The sequence below is a fragment of the Chiloscyllium plagiosum genome, unplaced genomic scaffold, assembly GCF_037043375.1.
Source record: "Chiloscyllium plagiosum isolate Xiang-an unplaced genomic scaffold, Cpla_swu_hap1 HiC_scaffold_21, whole genome shotgun sequence".
NCBI lineage: Eukaryota > Metazoa > Chordata > Chondrichthyes > Orectolobiformes > Hemiscylliidae > Chiloscyllium > Chiloscyllium plagiosum.
Window position 1 is genome coordinate 18384242 of NW_028270159.1, and position 19358 is coordinate 18403599.

At 39.8% G+C, this 19358-nt stretch overlaps 1 protein-coding gene across 1 annotated transcript in view; it reads right to left on the reverse strand.

Moving 5' to 3' along the window:
- Nucleotides 1–19358, reverse strand: part of ak8 (adenylate kinase 8) — a 179600-nt gene that overhangs the window by 141854 nt on the left and 18388 nt on the right. The window contains exons 3-5 of the mRNA XM_043720309.2: nt 18535–18584; nt 12294–12407; nt 7012–7080 (exon numbers count right to left, since the gene is read on the reverse strand). Coding sequence (XP_043576244.1) covers nt 7012–7080; nt 12294–12407; nt 18535–18584 — 233 coding nt within the window. The remainder of the gene's footprint in view (nt 1–7011; nt 7081–12293; nt 12408–18534; nt 18585–19358) is intronic.

Consider the following 19358-nt stretch of genomic DNA (forward strand, 5'->3'; position numbering starts at 1 on the left):
CACTGCCGCATGGTCCGAAATAGTTATGTTTCCAATCCTGCAGGCCAACACCAAGTCCAAACAAACCGATAGATAAAGAACATAGCAATTCTTGTGTGGCATTCATGTGGATTGGAGTAAAATGTAAGATCCCTCCAATTAGAGTGAAGATACCTCTCAAAATACTAGCCCCAACTCCTTACACAGTCCACTTGCTTCCTGGACAGCAGAAGTGTACCCTACAGACACTTTGGCATCCTGTCTACCCCAGGGTCCATGAGATGATTAAAGTCTCCTCCTACAATCATGCAGCGCACCCCAAGCGTTATTAATTTAGAGACTGCGCCAATTAAAAATTTGAGAGGATGCGCTGGGGAACAGTAAATATTCAGGATGCCATACTCTTCTTCTTGCACCAGAGCCTTGAGAATGATGACCCGTCCATGCTCATCTTTGATTTGATTTGATCCATCATCTGAAATGGGAGTTCCTCCATACTAGTATGGCCACTCCTCTGCTTTTGGAATTGAAGGAGGAGTAGAATACCATATTGTATTCCCCCGCTGTAACCTCTGATGTTCCCTATCAGTTAAATGTGTTTCTTGCAGCGCAGCAATGTCAACCCTTTCCTTCTTAAGGTTTGAGAGCACCTTTTTCCTTTTAATGGGGGAATGGCTTCCCTTTGTGGTCCAGGTGCACCATCTGAATAGATTGCTAGCCATGATCACACATTATAGCCTGCAGTCCCCGGAGAGGAAGAGGCCCATTCAATGTTCAGTGAGTGGAAAAAACACAGACTTTACAAAATCTAAAAACTATTTCTACAAATAGTACTAAAACTAAACAACTAACCAGTACTCCTAACTTAAACAAATAAACACTCAAACGACAAATCTCCCCCTTCGCCCATAGGTGACATTTACTCCCAACCTTCCAGCCACCCTGGCACTTTCCAGTTAAGGCTGCGCCACAAACCCAGGCAATTGGAAAAAAATTATGTTACTTAGACTCGTGAAAGTTAACAATGGAAGCCCCCCCAACCCCCGACATATCTCAACCCCATACATCTGTATAGCAAAGCAGTAACCACCTCTTACCCAGAAAAAAAAGCACAGTAAAACAACAGATAATTACCAAATGGGTACAATATTAAGCAAACCAAATTTAGAACAAAGAAAGAGAAGATAAAAAAATTATGCCATTGTCTGCAAACATCTTTTTCTCTTTTCCCCTCAGCCCAAGGCAATTATTTCTGAGAGTTCACAAATTCTTTTGCTTTTTCCGGCGAGTCAAAGTTATGGACAGATCCCCCATAATTAAAATGCAGTATTACTGGGTACCTCAGAGAATATTGAATATTCAAGTCTCTTCATTTTTTTTCTTCACATCATGAAAAGACTTTCTCTTGTTAATTATGGCCCCAGAAAAGTCCTCAAAAAACATTATTTTCAAACCCTTATATACCAAGGCCTACGAATCTCTTCCCAGTTTTCTGGCTGTTTCTATTATTAACTGCTTCTTTTTATAGTGCTAGAGTCGCGCTAGGACCGAACAGGGGCGGTGACCCGAGCCGGACCTGCGCATTGCAATCCGGTGAGCCAGCTCCACATTCACCCGGCCCGACTCAATTTCCTGCCCCAGCAACTCTGGGAGCCACTTCTCAAGGAACTCAGCCAGATTCTCGTCTTCCTGACGCTCCGGAAGACCCACTATACGTAAGTTTTTCTCCAACCTCGATTTTCGAGGTTGTCGACCTGGCCTTCCATGGTTCGGATCCACCCCTCAGCGTTCTCCGTCGCAGTCTCCGACGCTGCAGTCCTTTGCTCGACCACTGCCACGTGTCAACCCAATGCCCAAATCTCCTGCTCATGCTTTGTCAGCTTGGCAGTAATCGGTTCCAGCACTGTTTTGAATTTTTCAGAGTTTTGCAAGCTCCGTGAGTAGGTGCTGCTGCTCCACCGAGCTCAGAGGTGCCGCCACAGGAATTGAAGCAGCAGCTGGAGGTGTGCCCAACAGAGTCGGGGAGTGCCCTGCCTGCAGCTCTCCCCTAACTCCTTTTCCTTTATTTGTCTTCATCTCAACTCCAAAACCTCCAAATCCAAATTTAGAAGGTTCTGGGTGTTCTGCCTACTTTATACTGAAATTTTTTTCTCAGGGGTGGCCAATGGCAGGGGGGAGTAGGAGCCCACCTTGCTTGGGGTATGGCACAGAGCCCAACACAGCAGACGTTTTAGAGTGCTGTCCATCTTGAATCTCCCCGCTAAACCATCTTTTGTGAGTGATGTGAATCCTGACTGCTCACATTACGAACAACTTGTTCTGTTTTTGATAATTCCCACACAGATTCATTGGGAGCAAGACCAAAGGATCCAGCCACAGCAGGGGTTATCATCACTGCTGCTGCAGTGCAACAGAGGTGCAGAGAAATTGAGAAGCAACAGATGCCCCAGCAAGTGAAATACTACAGCAACCTCTAGTAGATGCCAAGCAGTCTCACAAGAAAGTATCAAAACTGAAGGTCCCTTCAGAATTTGCAGTATGTACAGGTGGCACAGCAGCTAAGTAGTGAGGATAACAGAAATACCTGCAGAGGGATATCGACAAATTAAACAAGTGGGCAAATATTCAACAGGTGCACTTTGGAAGTATGATTAAAGGAACTGAATATTGTTTAAAATGGAGGAAGACACAGAAAACATACAGCAAAGGTATTTGGGAGTCATCGCCCATGAATTACATAAAGCTAGCATCCAAATTCAGCAGATAATGGGGAATGCAAAAGGAATATTGGACTTTATTTCAAAGGGAATGTATGGATGTTTTACTTTAACTATACAAGGAACTAATTATACCACAACTAGAATACCGTGAACAGTGTGGGTCCCCTATCTAAGGAAACTTATACTGACATTGGGACAGTTCAAAGAAGGTTCACTAGACAGATGCTAGGTTTAGAGGGACTGTCTTAGGAGGAATATAGGTCGGGGCTGTACTTATTAGAACCTGGAAGAAAGGGGCTCCTGTGGTGCAGTGATTGGCCAGGAGTTCCAGATTCATGTACCACCTGCTCCTGAAGTGTATATTAATGTCTCTGAACAGGTTGCTTAGGAAAATATCTAGAATTTATAAGAATGAGAGGAAATCTCACTGAAACATATAAGATCCTGAGGGGACTTGACAGGGTAGATGTGGAAAAGTTGTTACTGCTGCCGGGAGAGTCTAGAACCAGAAGATGTAAAAGGGGTCACACATTTAAGGTAGAGGTGAGAAGGAATTTCTACTCTCAGACAGTAGTGAATCTGTGAAATTCTTTACAGTACAGGGCTTTTGACGCTGGGTCATTAAGCATATTCAAGACTGAGAGAGACAGATTTTTAATCATTAAGATTATCAAGCGTCACTGGGAAAACTTGGGAATGTGGATTTTAGAATTATCAGATCAGACATAATTTAATAGAATGACAGAACAGACTCAATGGACTGATGGCCAATTTCTGTTCCTACTCCTTATGGTATCGTTATGGTCTTATGGTCAACTGTACTCAATTCTTCCAGATGAGTAAGGTGTTGTGTCACTGCAGACTGAGGATATCCTGTCACAGAACTATGTAAACTGTTGCAGGAGTTTATGAAGGAGTGGGTGACCATCCGATCCCTGTAGCTGTTAAGGTGACTGTTGAACTTACATGTAACTGGCTGTGTCCAAGGAGCCACTGGGGACATGTGGCATTTCTCAATCCTTGACCTACAAATGTACTCAGGCTGTGACCAATGCAACTTGTGCCAGATCATACTATTTTATCTCATTTTCCCATGACTAGGTTAATGTTGCAGCCTGTACAGTACACTTTGTCAACAATAAGGTGCATAGCTAATGAGATGAGTTTTGGGGAATAGTTTCAGAGAAATTTTACGAGGGCTTACTGAGAAAACCCCTCCATGAAATTTGCCAACATTAACACTCTATTAATTTCTGGTAAAACTCAGCCCATTATGTTTCTCTGTTTCTGTCTAATTCCATGTAACACTTCCTTCTACAGAAGGGAGCTTTTATCAATAGAGACCATTTCCAGTTCAGAATGTGCAGGAACATACCACATTCTACATTGTTTCCTAGATGCTGGTTGGGTAAATGTTTACAGTGGCTATTTTATGATTATTATGTAGATAAATGGAATGCAGTAATAATATAATCTAATAGCCATTGCATAGCACAGAATCTGAGTATTGCTAAAAAGATATTCTGTCAAAGTTTCTCATCTTGCATTCATCTAGACAATTTGAAAGAAATATTGGGAAATAACAATATTTTATACTGTACAAGAATAACTTGTTGGTTGATTAGCAAATGGACTCACCAGTTAGGTGATAACTGACAGTTTACTTCCAAGCTTTATTTAAATCTCAACCAGACAGGTTAAACTTAATTGGTCGTTGCATTGCCCTGAGAAATGAACCAGTGAGTGGCTGTCACCAGCTTTATTACTTATGAAACAGGCACAATGTGTACACATTCTTTCTGTCTTCAATGAACAGTGGATTAATAGCTTATGGCATTCACAAAGATGTAAAACTACAAACCTGACCAATAATCTTAAAATTATTTATCAGCATAACGTTTAGTACACACAGTACTATTTAGCAAGTTGGGTATGGTAAGTACCTTGCTTGTTGAAACAACTGAAGGAATATGCTGTTTGAATCAATCTGCCAGTCACTGTAATTTACAGTCTACAACACTGTCACTGAAATTCATATAACATATAACTCACTTGTTTTACAGGCTTGCTGACCACACCTTTATAATGGCAAAGATTATTACTGTTTCAACTGAATACAAGCAATATGAAAGAGCTAGTTTCACCTGTTAATCAAAGCTTTGAGATACTGTTCACTGGAGATGGACTGGAGTTTTTTCAGACAAAATGTGACTGCCTTAGAGTTTGCACAATATACAGCGAGAAATGATGTGATTAGAGTAGTCATTATTCAATAGGATGGCTTGGATGTGCACTTTTTCATAATCCAAGTCTGCATGGTGAACAAATAGCCACCACCCTATTTATGAAGTTGCCAATAAGACCAAGCTTATACCATGTGGTACTATAGGAATCCCAAGGTGCATATCAACCATTGAAAGTAGACTTGCAGTAGGCAGTTGTACAGAACTGCAAGGCTGCTTTCTCAACTGGGATGATCATTGAAATGGCGCACAGTTGATTGCTCCATTTCAAAGGTGAATTTAATGGCAGGGTGAAGTCCATTCAGACATGTAAGGAAATTCTTGTATGCTGCTATGGATACAATTATCACCTACACATCGGAAAAATGCAAGTGGTAGGAGGTTATGTGTTATTATAGGAATATAGGAACAGAAGTAGGCTATTCAGCCCCTCAAGCCTGTTCCACCATTCAATGAGATCATGGCTATCTTGGGCCTAACTCTATACATCTGTCATTGGCCTGTATCACTTTGTATCTTTACTTAACAAAAGATTGTCTATCTCAGATTTAAAATCAATAACTGATCCAGCATTCCACTAGTGTTTGTGGAAGAAAGTTCCTAACAGCAACCACATTTTGTGCGCTAAAGCATTTCCTAACATCTCTCCTGAATGTTCTGGCCCTAATTCTCAGACTATGCCCCTTACTTCCAGAATCCTCAACCTGTGGAAACAATTTCTCTTTATCTTCCTTCCTTTTCGTGTTAATATCTTGAAGATTTCTATCAGATAACCTCATAAGCCTCTAAAGTTCTAGACAATATAGTTCTATTTTTTATAATCACTCCTCAAACTAACCATTAAAGTTGTAAACCTGCATTGTACTTCCTAGAGGCTAATATATCCTACCTAAGATGTGATGCCCAGATCTGCTAACAGGACTCCAAGTGGGATCTAAATAGGGTTTTGTATAACTGCAGTATAAATTCTGCAATGTTGTACTCCAGTCCTCTAGATATTATATCATTCCATCTAGGACATGTTTTTCATGAAACCCAAAAATGTTTGTGACAGCTGGACCAAGCAGGGCATCCCATGGCAACACCAACTATTTGGGCATACACACTGTTGATAAAACTGAACTCAACTGTGTGAGTTGTTGAGTTCTACACATTCAATGAATACTGATTGGCAGGTCTACATTGCCATGATAAAATGCTGCAGTGCAAATATCTATGGCTTCCTTCAGCGATACATTGGTGAACAGGCTAGAAATGTCAAATAATCCATGAACACAACATTGTTATCGATATGCAAATCCTGTACGCTCTTTGCAAACATGCAGGAATCCTTCACCATTTTTGTGGGAAACTTGCTCAGAACTGGTTGTAACAATTCATCCAACTATTCAGCCAGTTCATATTGTGCAGAAAAAAAAATCATTGATGAGATAGGGAACAAAAAGACATCATTTTTATGTGTCTTAGGTACACATAGATACACAGGCACAGTGATATATGAAGAGAAAACCTGTTGTATAAATAATGCTGAAATCCACACATCTTGGTCAACTCAAATACCATTCTGTTTTAGTAAAATAACAAGTCGGAATTAAGAAAATTGTTTTTAAAATAACTGAAAGTTAGCTCTATAATTATTTTCACAACTGTTAAAATGTGTGTGATGGTGCATATTTTATTGAAAATGTCAAACAAATTCTAAAAATTACTCTATGCTAAATAAAAATTTGAAGCAGCTGCCTTACTAACCAACTAGCTGTATGTTTTCATTTGACTATTCTGTCTGGTTTCTGGGTGACATAGCCCATCCCAGCCCTGAATACTGCTCCAGGCAATCAGTTGGATTCTGTGTTTAGTCTTTGATCAACGCTCAACTATCAGATTAGCATATGCACACACTCATCCTGCACTTTATCCTCTTAATAAACTTTCAAACTCCCCCACTGCTGTTCGACAGAGCAATCATCCACTGCCTGAACCAATCCCCCACTCATTCCACTGCTGAATGCCAAGTATGTGTGCATGCTGTGTAATTGCTCTTTGACTATTCCTACAGGAGCGATTCCTACCCGTTTGATGCAGTCCATTTTTGACAGCCGTTCTAGGATCAGCTTTGCCCATAGTGTATTGGGAATTTCCTGCAAAGCAAAAGAGAATTGCAAAGAGATGAGAGGGTGAATATTCAGAGCGAAGTTCAAAAGGAATTCCAAAGCCCCTACATGATTAGGCTGAAGGAGAAAAGTGAAGAGAATCGGCAGGCACTTTTTTTTGACAGTTACTGGGTCCCATGGGGCTGTTGGCTCGAGACCCATGGTCCAGCGCAGTGGGAGTATGGACGCACTGCCTGCTTGTGGTGGATCATGCTGCTTGCTTCCACAGCCAGTCTCTGCTTCATCCCTTTGAAGTGTCACACTGACAGAGGTTATGAAAGTTACAAACTCATTTTGTGTAGTCCTGCTATATAAGGCAATCTTTTAAAGTTGTTTTAGGCTTTTTAGAAAATCTGGATGAAAAAAAATTAGTAAGTATGTCCAAATTGGTTAAGATTTATGTCTACCATCTGGAGCTAAAGTATGGCAACTTTTACAACACAGAAGATTCACAAAGAACATCCGACAGATGCAATGAACAAACAAACTAACAAATGTAAGGGTCAGTCCTATGATTGGGTTATAAAGTTATATTTCCTGACCTTCATTGTGTTTCCAATTTATACACATTAACATAAAATATGTAAAATCTGACTGATAAACATTGTAACAGAAATCATTTTAATTATGATCTATACTGATGAAGCACAGTTTGATTCCTGGATCATTACCCTGAATGCCCCTCCCCACACCACCTCGACAATGTTATTTGTTCTAAACTGAAATGACCTTTCCATGAATTTAAATATTTCAATGAAATTACTTGATCATAGAAAAGACAAAATAACGTTGCTGCTTGAGTAGAACTTGTGTCCAACTAGTTACATTGTTTTTTCTAATTTAAATGTGAAGCAATTTTAATTCCTAACTTTAAATGTGTTAATATTGTAATGCAGATCCTTTATGACGAGAACAAAGAGAAAGTGCTAATGTATTCATTCATTTAAAAGAGTTTAAGAGAATTTTATCTTTAGAATGTTAGGGCAGATTTAGGGTCTTGACAATATTGACTATGGTGAGAAATCTGGGAGAATCTGGGAGAAGTTTAGCATTGCTATCTCAATGTCGCAAGCAACTAGCTTCACATTTAAACAGAGTTCTGACCATTCAGATGACATTCTTTTTAGGAAGTAACGAGATGCCTATTGAGGGGAATTATTGTTTGATGTCAGTCTAATTAATTGTTCTTCTCACTTCATTAATATGCAGTTTCCTATCCTACCACTCAATGTACGGAAACTAAATGCACAGAATTTTCAAGTTGGAAATCTGTGTGGTATCTGGTGGCTGCAGCTCACTTCATGCTCCTAGGAACCTCTATTCTGGGCAGCCAGTAGCAGCACTTCAGGGCACACTACATGGGCAGCAACCACATGGACCCAACATCCATGGACCTTGGCACTTAACACTTGCTAGCCTTTCGCATCATGATAGCACATTTCCAATCCACATTTCTGCACTTAAAGTTGCACTGTAGGATGCACTGGGAACTATCGTTGCAATGCTCGTGCAAGGACACTTCGAGCACTTCTAATTGTGAGCTGACCTGGATGCTAATGGCATTTTGCCTGTGACCCCTCAAGAAGAGCTATCAGACTCACAATATAGCTAATTCTGATTATCTGCAGGAGATGGGGCACAGATCTCATGTGGATAACATAAAACTGCCAACGAATGGAAATTCCCTATCCATCCTGACAGACCTAGAAGTTCTGCATGATCCATCAGGAGCTGACAACAGGGTGAAAAAAGGAATCACATCTGAGGCTGGCCTCACGAGTACATGGAACCATGAATAGTGGATCCACATATAATGAAGATCAAGTATACTTGTGTACTGCCTTGCTATTTAGCGCAGACACAAAGCCAGGAAGTTGGCATGTTTGTCAGCAGTCCTCAGTTAAGTCAGAGGAGATCAATTAAGTCAGTGCATCCTGGCACAGTAAGTGAAAAGTAGTCTCTGATCACAGTCTTGGGACTTGGACACAATCAGTTAATTTGAGGTGGTCAGATTCAGGATCCTTACATGGTAAGAGGTGAGGAACCGAATGTCAGGCAGCCTAAATGGCTTGGATCTCTCTACTCTATCTTGAAATGAGAGAATAAGAGATGATTGTGGGTGGCACAACTATTAGTGCTGCTGCAGATGGGGTAATAATGGTGTGTTATCCCAAACATGTGAATAGGCAGCACAGAGTTAGAGAGAGGCTTGAGTTGATTGAGAGAGTGAGGAAAGATGTTGCATTCAATAGTAAGTGTGATAGAATATAAACCTTGGTGGGAGGTGTGTATAGTCATAGAAATAAAGTGAATGTGAGGCAACAGAGTGAAGATGGTGGCACTTATCTTGATGAAGCAAAGAAGGTCACTTACCTCTTTCCCATATTTTGGGTATTTCTCCAGATAACTGAGACAGAATGGTAATGGGATGACAACATTGGACCAGGCTCACAGGATCAGGTGTCATGGCTTCACCTGCTGCTCACACAAAAAGAGGAGAATCCTCCTCTATATAATCCTGTCCACAAACTGTGCAGGGCAGTTCAGACTGACATTGTTTGCCCTGCTGCATAACAGCCTTCTAAAATGGTACCAGTATGAGGGTACTGATCCATTGCACATATCACAGTAGTGGCAAATTCTGGGTAAAGTAAGTGGTAAACTCAGGCTAGCAACAGACAAGAACGCCACCACAGTGATGGAATAGTTAGTTAATGAGACGAGTTTGGGATACTAACATGAGAAAATTCATTAGGTCTCAAAGAGCGATAACCTCCATGAAACTTGACAGAGTCAACAGAAACAAAAAAGTGGAATTCAGCCCTTAGGAACAGAAAAGATCAAATTATATTGGTCCCACTGAAAATAGATCATTTGTCTTTCATAGATCAAGATTGATGGTATTTTTAGTGCATTCAGTGACACTAACCATTGCAGCCTGTCAACTTACAGAAATGTGTAGAAAAACCAAAAGCATATAAAAAACAAAATCTTCTCAAAACTCGCTAAAGTCACTGACAGTCTAAACATGTCGAGGAAGAATACAAGGCTCATTTCCTGCAGAATCTGCTGTTCACCTACAATCTTCCCAAACTTATTCACACAATTCGTTCAAAAGGGTTTAATTAAATGCCATGGCCATACAGAACAATAAAATGGTTGTACATGTATGTCTGTCTGGAAAGAAATGCGTAAAAAGGGCAACTCTGCAGATCACTTTCACAATACCATATTGTGAATATTATGTTTTAATTTTTGAATAAATTATTAATGCAATATATATCTCAAATTATAAAATAGTTAAATTTAAATCTGAAGTGTTAGTTAGCCATAGGAATGTCCATCAAGACAATGCATGAATGCACCCAGAAACAGTATAATTACCTGCCCAGTATATTAACATGTTAATATTTTTGTTTATGTCTTTGTGAAGCATTTTCCCTTAAGACATTTTCTTTGTAATGTAATGCAAGTTCTTGTTGAAGTAATCAACTTTGAAGGACTTGTAAATTAGCTCTTCCTCTTTTAAATCATTATTTCTGAAAAGATTCTTTCTCTACATCAAACCTGATTTAACTCCTGTACTGAACGGTCCCTTTTCTCTCCATAGTCAAAATTAATGTTCGAAAAGTATTGGACATCCAAAACTTTAAAGCCCAGGAAAGGGTATCATTAAGCCTGACTCACAATTACATTTTTTCAAGTCAAGAGTAGTGTACTAAGAATATAATTAATGCCCCTGTTGCTCTTTAAGGAGCTGCATTATAATCATTTTTCCAGAGCTATTATCTCCCTTGAGCAGAGTTTTATTCCTTTAATTAGCATTGAGTAACCCCACTCATTTTTATCCACTTCCACACGAGAGTAATTCTTAAAATAAATTTAAATGGGCAATATTTATTTAAAAAATGAAATAAGACTAAACTCCCTCAATTGAAACAGGATTGGGTATAATGTATGTTAAAAACAGCAATGTCAATATCACAATATAGTCACAAACTACAGGAGGAGCACTCCGTTTAGCCAAGAGAATAATCTAAGTGACTGCTTCCATATCTCTGCAAACATTACGTGTTGCCAAATGCAAGTTGACTCATAACCCATGAACTGGTCAGAGTGTTACAATTGTAATCAGCATTCCTGCAGAAAGCAAGGAGAAGCTGAAGGATACAAGACAGAATTTGCAACTAACACCTAATAAGAACAAATGCATCTGTGGCCCATCAAGTCAGGATTCTTGTTCACTTGTGACAATCCTGAAGGTCAAACAGCTCACATTCTTTCTGACTATGTATTAAAAGCAGCCACAGATGGTATGTCAGAAATTACGAGTGCTAATAAAACCATGTGTCTCGTTATCACCTTCAAGAAAAATTGAGCAAAAACATCGAAGAGAATATATTTCCCATTAGTCATTTAAATTTGAAAATCCACTTTACTTTAAATTATTCCAGCATGTGCAAGAAAACATATAATCAGCTTCTCTGTTGCAGTCACCAATTTCTAACATCTACTATTTGAAAACATGAGCCAGCCTTCATTGCTCAGATATTTGAGTATAGGAGTTGGGGGACGTTATGTTGAGGTTGTACAGGTGAGACCTCTTCTGAAGTACTGTGTCTAGTTTTGATCGCCCTGTTATAGGAAGGATGTTATTAAGCTGGAGAGGGTTTCTTAAGAGATTTACCAGGACGTTGCCAGGAATGAATGGTTTGAGTTATAAGGAGAGGCTGGATAGGCTGGAACATTTTTTACTAGAGCGTAGGAGGTTGAGAGGTGACCTTATAGAAGTTTATAAAATCATGAGGGGTACAGTTAAGGTGAATGGCATATTGTTTACCCTACAGTTGGGGATTTCAAGTCTGGGAGCATGTTTTTAAGCTGAGAGGAGAAAGATTTAAATAAAACACGAAGGGCAATTTTTTTTACAGAGTAGTTCATGTATGGCATGAACATCCAGAGGAAGTGGTGGATGTGGGTACAGTTACAACATTTAAATGACATTTGGATAATGTACATGAAGAAGAAATGCTTGGAGGGATATGGGCCAAGTGCAGGCAGGTGGGACTAATTTTAGTTTGAGATTATGGTCAGCATGGACTAGTTGGACCAAAGGGCTATGCTGTATGACTCTATATACATACTTAAAATGACTACAGGCAATTTATCACAAAACAACATCTTAAGTAGTGTTACTGTACCTTATTTCTGTTGTTTAATCTGTGAATTATGTTAGCGACTTCAGATTTTCCATTTGCTAACATGTTGTCCAAAGTAAGAACATTTGTATTGATCTTGTCACATAGCAATTTGGCCTAGAGAAAGGAAAATGCAAATTCATGCTTCGTTTGAGTCAAAAATGGACAAACAAGAGCCAGATCACTACATAAAATAATAAACAACAGAAGGAAAAAGAATTATGGCCATTGTTGTGGTAAGCCATCTGGTAACTGAAACCACGGAAACCAACTCTGCAGGTACAGCGGTCACCCTGTACTGTCGTACCGTTACAGTAATTCTGAAAACCTGGAGCACAGCGTGACAGCTGACAGACTGGAAGACCCAGAACGGAATGGTTTGGCCAACAGACAAGCAAACTGAGCGAAGTACAACGGGTAGGCACACTGACTCATAAATGTTGATTTGTGATTGTGAAGAACTATGGTCAACTAATACATGAGAATATATGGAAAATACAAGATTTTTTGGGCCCAAAAATATGGGGCCAACTTATATATGAGATCGACCTATACATGAGTATATATGGTACGATACTACAGAGATACTCTAAAATAGGAGTAATGTTTCTGACAATCAACAATGGATTTATGGTCATCATTAGGCTCTTAATTCTAGATTTTTATTGAATTTAAATTCCACCATCTGCCAAAGCAGGATCCGGACCCTATTCTAAAATAGGAGTAATACAAAACACCAGTTATATAGGAAATGTCCAAACTTTGTTTTAATAAACATCACCCTTGGATGTAAAATAAAAACAAAATTCTAGCTCTATTTTTCTTGGCCTTTAAACCCTGTACTGAGGCAAAAAGAAAACTGTTATATAAACCTATTACCATTAGGGAGGCAATGGCCTAGTGGTATTATCAGTAAATTATTAATTCAGAAACTCAGCTAATGTCCTAGGGACCATAGTTTGAATACAGCAGATGGTGGAATTTGAATTCAATATAAAATAAAGGTCTGGACATAAGAAGCTACTGATGACCATGAAACCATTGTCAGAAAAACCCAACTGGCCTACTAATGCGCTTCAGGGAAAGAAATCTGCCATCCTTACCTGGTCTGGCCTACATGTGACTCTGAAGACATAGTACTATGGTTGACTCTGAAATGGCCTAGCAAGCTACCCAGTTTTTTTATTCATTTGCAGGATAACAGCATCGCTGGCTAGGCCAGCATTTATTGCCCATCCTTAATTGCCCATAGGCTAGTTAAGAGTCAAGCACATTGCAATGGGTCTGAGGTCACATGTAGGCTAGAGAAGGATGGCAGTTTCCTTCCTTAAAGGGCATTGGTGAACCAGATGGGTTTTTCTGACAATCAACAATGGATTTATGGTCATCATTAGACTCTTAATTCCAGATTTTTATTTGATTTAAATTCCACCATCTGCCATAGCAGGATTCAAACTCGGTTCCCCAGAATTTTACCTGGGTCTCTGGATTAACAGTCCAACAATAATACCACTAGGGCCACCTCGTCCCCACTTGTATCAATTGCTGAGAAGTCCCAACAAAGAAATTATACTGGATGGACCACCTGATATCCACCTCGACAACAGCAACCTCATGGACCGGCATATAACCCACTCAATCAGTGCCACTGAGCCAGGGGATCAACCTTGGTTCAATGGAGGGTGTAGCAGGACATACTAGGAGCAGCATTGGTCATACCTAAAAAGGAGGTGTCAATCTGGTGAACCTACCAAACTGGACTACTTGTATGCCAAACAGCATAAGGAAGTGACAGGCAGAGTTAAGCGACCCCAAAACAATGGATCTAAGCTCTGCAATCCTGCCACATTCAGTCACAAATGGTACTGGATAAGTAAACAACTCACTAGTGGAGGAGGCTCCACAAATACTTCCTTCCTCAATGATGAAAGAGCCCAACATACGGTTCAAAAGATAAGGCTGAAGCGTTCGCAGCAATCCATCTTGGCCTCCTCCAGTGGTCCCCAGCATTACAAATAACAGTCTTCAGTCAATTTGAATCATTCCATGTGATATCAAGAAACAGTTGGAAGCATTGGATACCACAAAGGCTGTGGGCCCTGATAACATTCCGGCAATTGTACTAAAGACTTGTACTCTAGAACTTGCTACTCCTCTGGCCAAGCACTCTTAATACAGTTAAACACTGGCATCTACCTGACAATATAGAAAAATTGCCCAAGTGTGTCCTGTACACAAAATGCAGAACAAATCCAACCTGGCTAATTACTGCCCCATCATCTACTAACGATCATCAGTAAAGATAATAGTTAATCAATGAACCAGCTATTAGAAATGTATTTTTCATTGTTTTTGAAAAGGTGAACAATCATAATTTTAAAAATGTATTAGATTCTGCTTAATTTTCTTTATTCCAGCAAAAATGCTACCCATTTTTACTTTTCTCTTCCCTTCCAAGCTGTAAAAGAAAACCTGTTAAAAAATTGTCTTTCAGTGTTCTTTTCCCCACAAAATTAACTACTTTACATTTTTCTCTTCTGAACCGAATCTACCATATACCTATCCATTAACAAGCCTGTCACTGAACCACCATGCAAGTCATACTCTAGATTTGTCCAAATTTACAACTTATTACTGAAGTCTCCACATACCAAATGGAATAATGTGTGTGTAAGACTGACCAAGTTCTAATGAGGGTGTGGAGATAAGGCAGCTAAGATGTAGATTAGCAACAGCAGCAATATCTAGCTAACTGGAGAGCCTAAAGAAGTTTTAAAATGTGCTGATTGGGAAATTTGGCACTAGTAAGTGGAGCAGCTTTCGGCCCAGTTGAAAGGTGCTCGTGGGTGGGAAGGGAATCGATTTGATGATAGATGTGAGTTGGACAAGATATTCTTTGGTAATTGGGAGAGGAAACTTTAGAGGTGCCTGAAGTCACCGAGAATCTGGAGTTGTTTGGTGCAGAGATAGGACTGCTCAGATGAGATGTGAATTATGAGAAAAAAGAACATAGATTTTATAAGTAGAAACAATAGTGTTTAATAGACCTTGGCTATTCACTCTATCCATGCCACTCATGATTTTATAAATCTCTATAAGATCATCCCTCAGCCTCTGACGGTCCAGGTAAAATAGCCCCAACCTGTCTCTATAGCTCAAACCTCCAACCCTGGCAAGATCCTTGTAAATCTTTTCTGAACCCTTTCAAGTTTCACAACCATCCTTTCTATAGCAGGGAGACCAGGACTGCATACAGTGTTCCAAAAGTGGCCTAACCAATGTCCTGTACAGCCACAACATGACATTCCAACTCGCATACTCAATGCACTGACCAATTAAGGCAAGCTTACCAAACGCCTTCTTCACTATTCTGTCTACTTTCAAGGAATTATGAATCTGCACTCCAAGATCTCTTTGTTCAGCAACACTCCCCAGGACTTACTATTAAGTGTATAAGTCTTGCCCTGATGTGCTTTTTTAAATGCAGCACTTCACATTTATCTTCACTGTCCACAATGCCTCCAATTTTGGTGTCATCTGCAAACTTACTAAATAATATTCAGCTCCTCAATTCTTCTGGCAAAGTGCATAACCTCACATTTCCCCCAAATTACATTCTATCTGCCAAGTTTCTGACCACTCATTTAACTTGTCTATAACTTAGAGTCAAAAAGTATGGCACTGGAAAAGCACAGCACATCAGGCAGCATCCGAGGTGTGGGAAAGTCAACATTTTGGGCATAAACCCTTCATCAGGAATATAGGGGTAGGAGGGAGGTAGTTGGGAAGGCGATAGGTGGATGCAGGTGGGGGGCGATTGTGATAGGTCGGTGGAGACGATGGCGTGGATAGATGGGAAGGAAGATGGACAGGTGGGATAGGTCAAGAGGACTGTGCCAAGTTAGAAGGTTGGATCTGGGATGAAGTGGGGGAAGGGGAGATTTGGAAACTAGTGAAGTTGTCGTTGATGCCATGTGGTTGAAAGGTCCCAAGGCAGAAGATGAAGCATTCTTCCTCCTGCCAAGTCAAGGAGCATTTCAGGGAACATCTCTGGGACACATGCACCCAACAACCCCACCGCCCTGTAGTCGACCACTTTAACTCCCCTCTCACTCCACCAAGGACATGCATGACTTGGCGGTCCTCCACTGCCAAATCCAAGCCTGGGACCCTTCAACCACACGGAATCAACATCAACTTCACTAGTTTCCAAATCTCTCCTCCCCCACCTCATCCCAGTTCTAACCCTCCAACTCAGCAATGCCCTCTTGACCTGTCCCACCTGTCCATCTTTCTTCCCACCTATCTTGTCTACTGCCCCCACCGACCTATGACAATCACACCCCCACCTAACACCTTCCCAGCTACCTTCCCCCCAGCCTCACCCTCCTATTTTTCTGTCAGCCCCCTTCCCCTCCAGCATTCCTGATGAATGACTTATGCCCAAAACGTCGACTCTCCTGCTCCTCAGATACTGCCTTACCTGCTGTGCTTTTCCAGCGCCACACGTTTTCACTCTGTCTCTCCAGCCTCTGCAGTCTTCACTTTCGCTTTGTCTATAACTTATACCACTGCAGACTCTTTACATAATCCTCACCACTTGCCTTCCTATCCATTTTGTATGATCCACAAACTTGGCTAGAGTAGATTCACTTTCCTCACCAAAGTATACGCATTGTGTTGTAAGTAATTGTAAACCTAGCACTGACTCCTGTGATATATCACTAGTTACATGTTGCCATCCTGAAAATGCAGCCCCTCTATTAGCCAATCCTCTTTCCATATTAGTACACTACCTCCAGTACCATGGGCTTTTACCTTACTAAGTAGCCGAATGTGTGGCATCTTATCAAATGCATTATGAAAATCTAAATATATTACATCTATTTCTTCCCCTTTACTCATCATGCTATTACCTCATCAAATAATTATAGATTTCCTCTTCATGAAGCCACGCTGACTCTGCTTGATGTATTACTTACTTCTAAATGTATCATATCCTTTCTAATGGATTCTTAACATTTTCCCAATAACAGACATTAAACTAATTAGCCGACAGTTACCTGTTTTTTTTTTCCTTCCCTTTTTAAACAAATGTGCTAGATTGGCAGTTTTCTAATTCTTTGGAAATCTAAAGATTCTTGGTAGATTATCACCAGTACAACCACTGTCTCTGTAGCTACTTCCTTTAATATAACAGGATGTAACCCAACTGTTCCAGGAGATTTATTGATCATTAGCCCCATTAGTTTCCCTAAAAATGTTTTCTAGTGATAGTTATTGTATTTCTTTCTTCTCTTTCTTTACCTCTTGAATCTCATGTTGATACATGCTTTGGCTGAGAGATAACTATAACTATGATGATCAGATTGGCTGAGAGATAGAAGAGGTGGGAGGCTATCTGTGTCATTAGAAAAGGGACAGATATGAGAAGAAGAAGAATGAGGTTGGAGATAGCGATCCCAAGGAAAAGGTGGGTAATGATCTACTGTAGTGAACAATGACCAAAATAATTTCTAGGAGCACCAATTAACTAATTAATTGACTGATTATTTGACACCCATTAACTAAAATTACCATTTAAATAATCTTACAATACTGATAAAATGAGAACACCAATGAAAATCTGTTAGACCAATCAAACTCAAGATGTGGCAGCATAGTAGCATCCCTCCCTCTGGCCTAAAAGGGCCCAGAGTTATGTCCTAACATACCAGAACAGGAAGATGTAAAAGAAACTGGTCATTTGACTGATCATCATAGTTATTGTGATGGATTTAAAGTTCATTAGAGGCCTCCCCTCGCAAGTTTGAATCCTCTTGTCTGCGCCTATGCCTTCAATCATATTCCCATCAAGTCAATAATCGGCTACAACGAATATAAAATAATCTTGGAGATTTGTGATGCAGTGATAGCATCCCTATCTGAGTTAGAAGGCCTGGGTTCAAGACTTGTTCTGGAGGTGTGTTGTAACTCATCTAAACAGGCTGATTAAACATTTCTATAAAAGCCCGCTTGACAAATTTCATAAGAACGAATGAAGAAAAGCACTTCTATCCCAAATCATTTTCGGTAGTGAAGCTTTAATCTTGGAATATAAATGCTTATATTGACATATTAAGAAATATGGATATTAATTGCTATCATTGCTCCACCTGAAGTTAATTTTTATTTTAAAAATGCATTCACCCTTAATTACAAAATTTTTTTTATAATAAATAATTTAAAGTTAGAATGCACTTACAATAGTATGCTTCCCTGAAGCAGGTGGACCCAGCAGAAAAATCCGGGCAACTATGATATATGTTGAAGAAAATATGTTAGTTGAGATCGATCAATATTTTTAAAAAAGCAAACAGACATCAAATTCAAGCAAAAATAAATTCACTTTCAATGATTGTTTTGTGTAAAATTATTCCAAGCTAGAGTGGATTACAAAAATTTTAACTGTAAACAAGCACTGGCTCCTATTCATTTTTATATATTTTAGTTCGAGTTATGAAAATAATAATATTTATTTTGTGTCATACAAACCACACCATGGTTGGAATTTTCTGGTCCCAGAGGAAGGGGAGAGAATGGCAGGCAGGGGAACCTAATTAGGCAACAGTCAAAAATTCAGAATCTCAATGGTGGGATAAACTCTTGCAATTAAGTTCCTCAACCTTAAAAAGCAGGTCAACCATCTGCAGGTGTCGAGAAATCTATCTGTATACATTTGAATCTAATTAAAAGCACAAGTCATTGGAATTAAGTGCTCAGTCCCAATTAAGTCCTACTCTACGGAGGAATACGTGCCTTCAGATATATGACTGTATCTAAGAGGGATGTACTTGGCAAGCTTTATTCCTTTCTGGACCTCAGGGCAAATATTTGCTGCTTTGTCTTTGTAGCAATAAGGCTTTGAATCAAGGTTAATGAGTGAAGTGTAGCATAATTTCTCCAAGTGATAAGAATGCAGCACATGAGGGGATGCGTTTAACAGAGTAGAACAAAAGTGACATGGGAATGGAGAGACAGTGGGAAAAAGAGTAATGGCTGGGCAAAGGTGGAGTACTGTTCATCCAA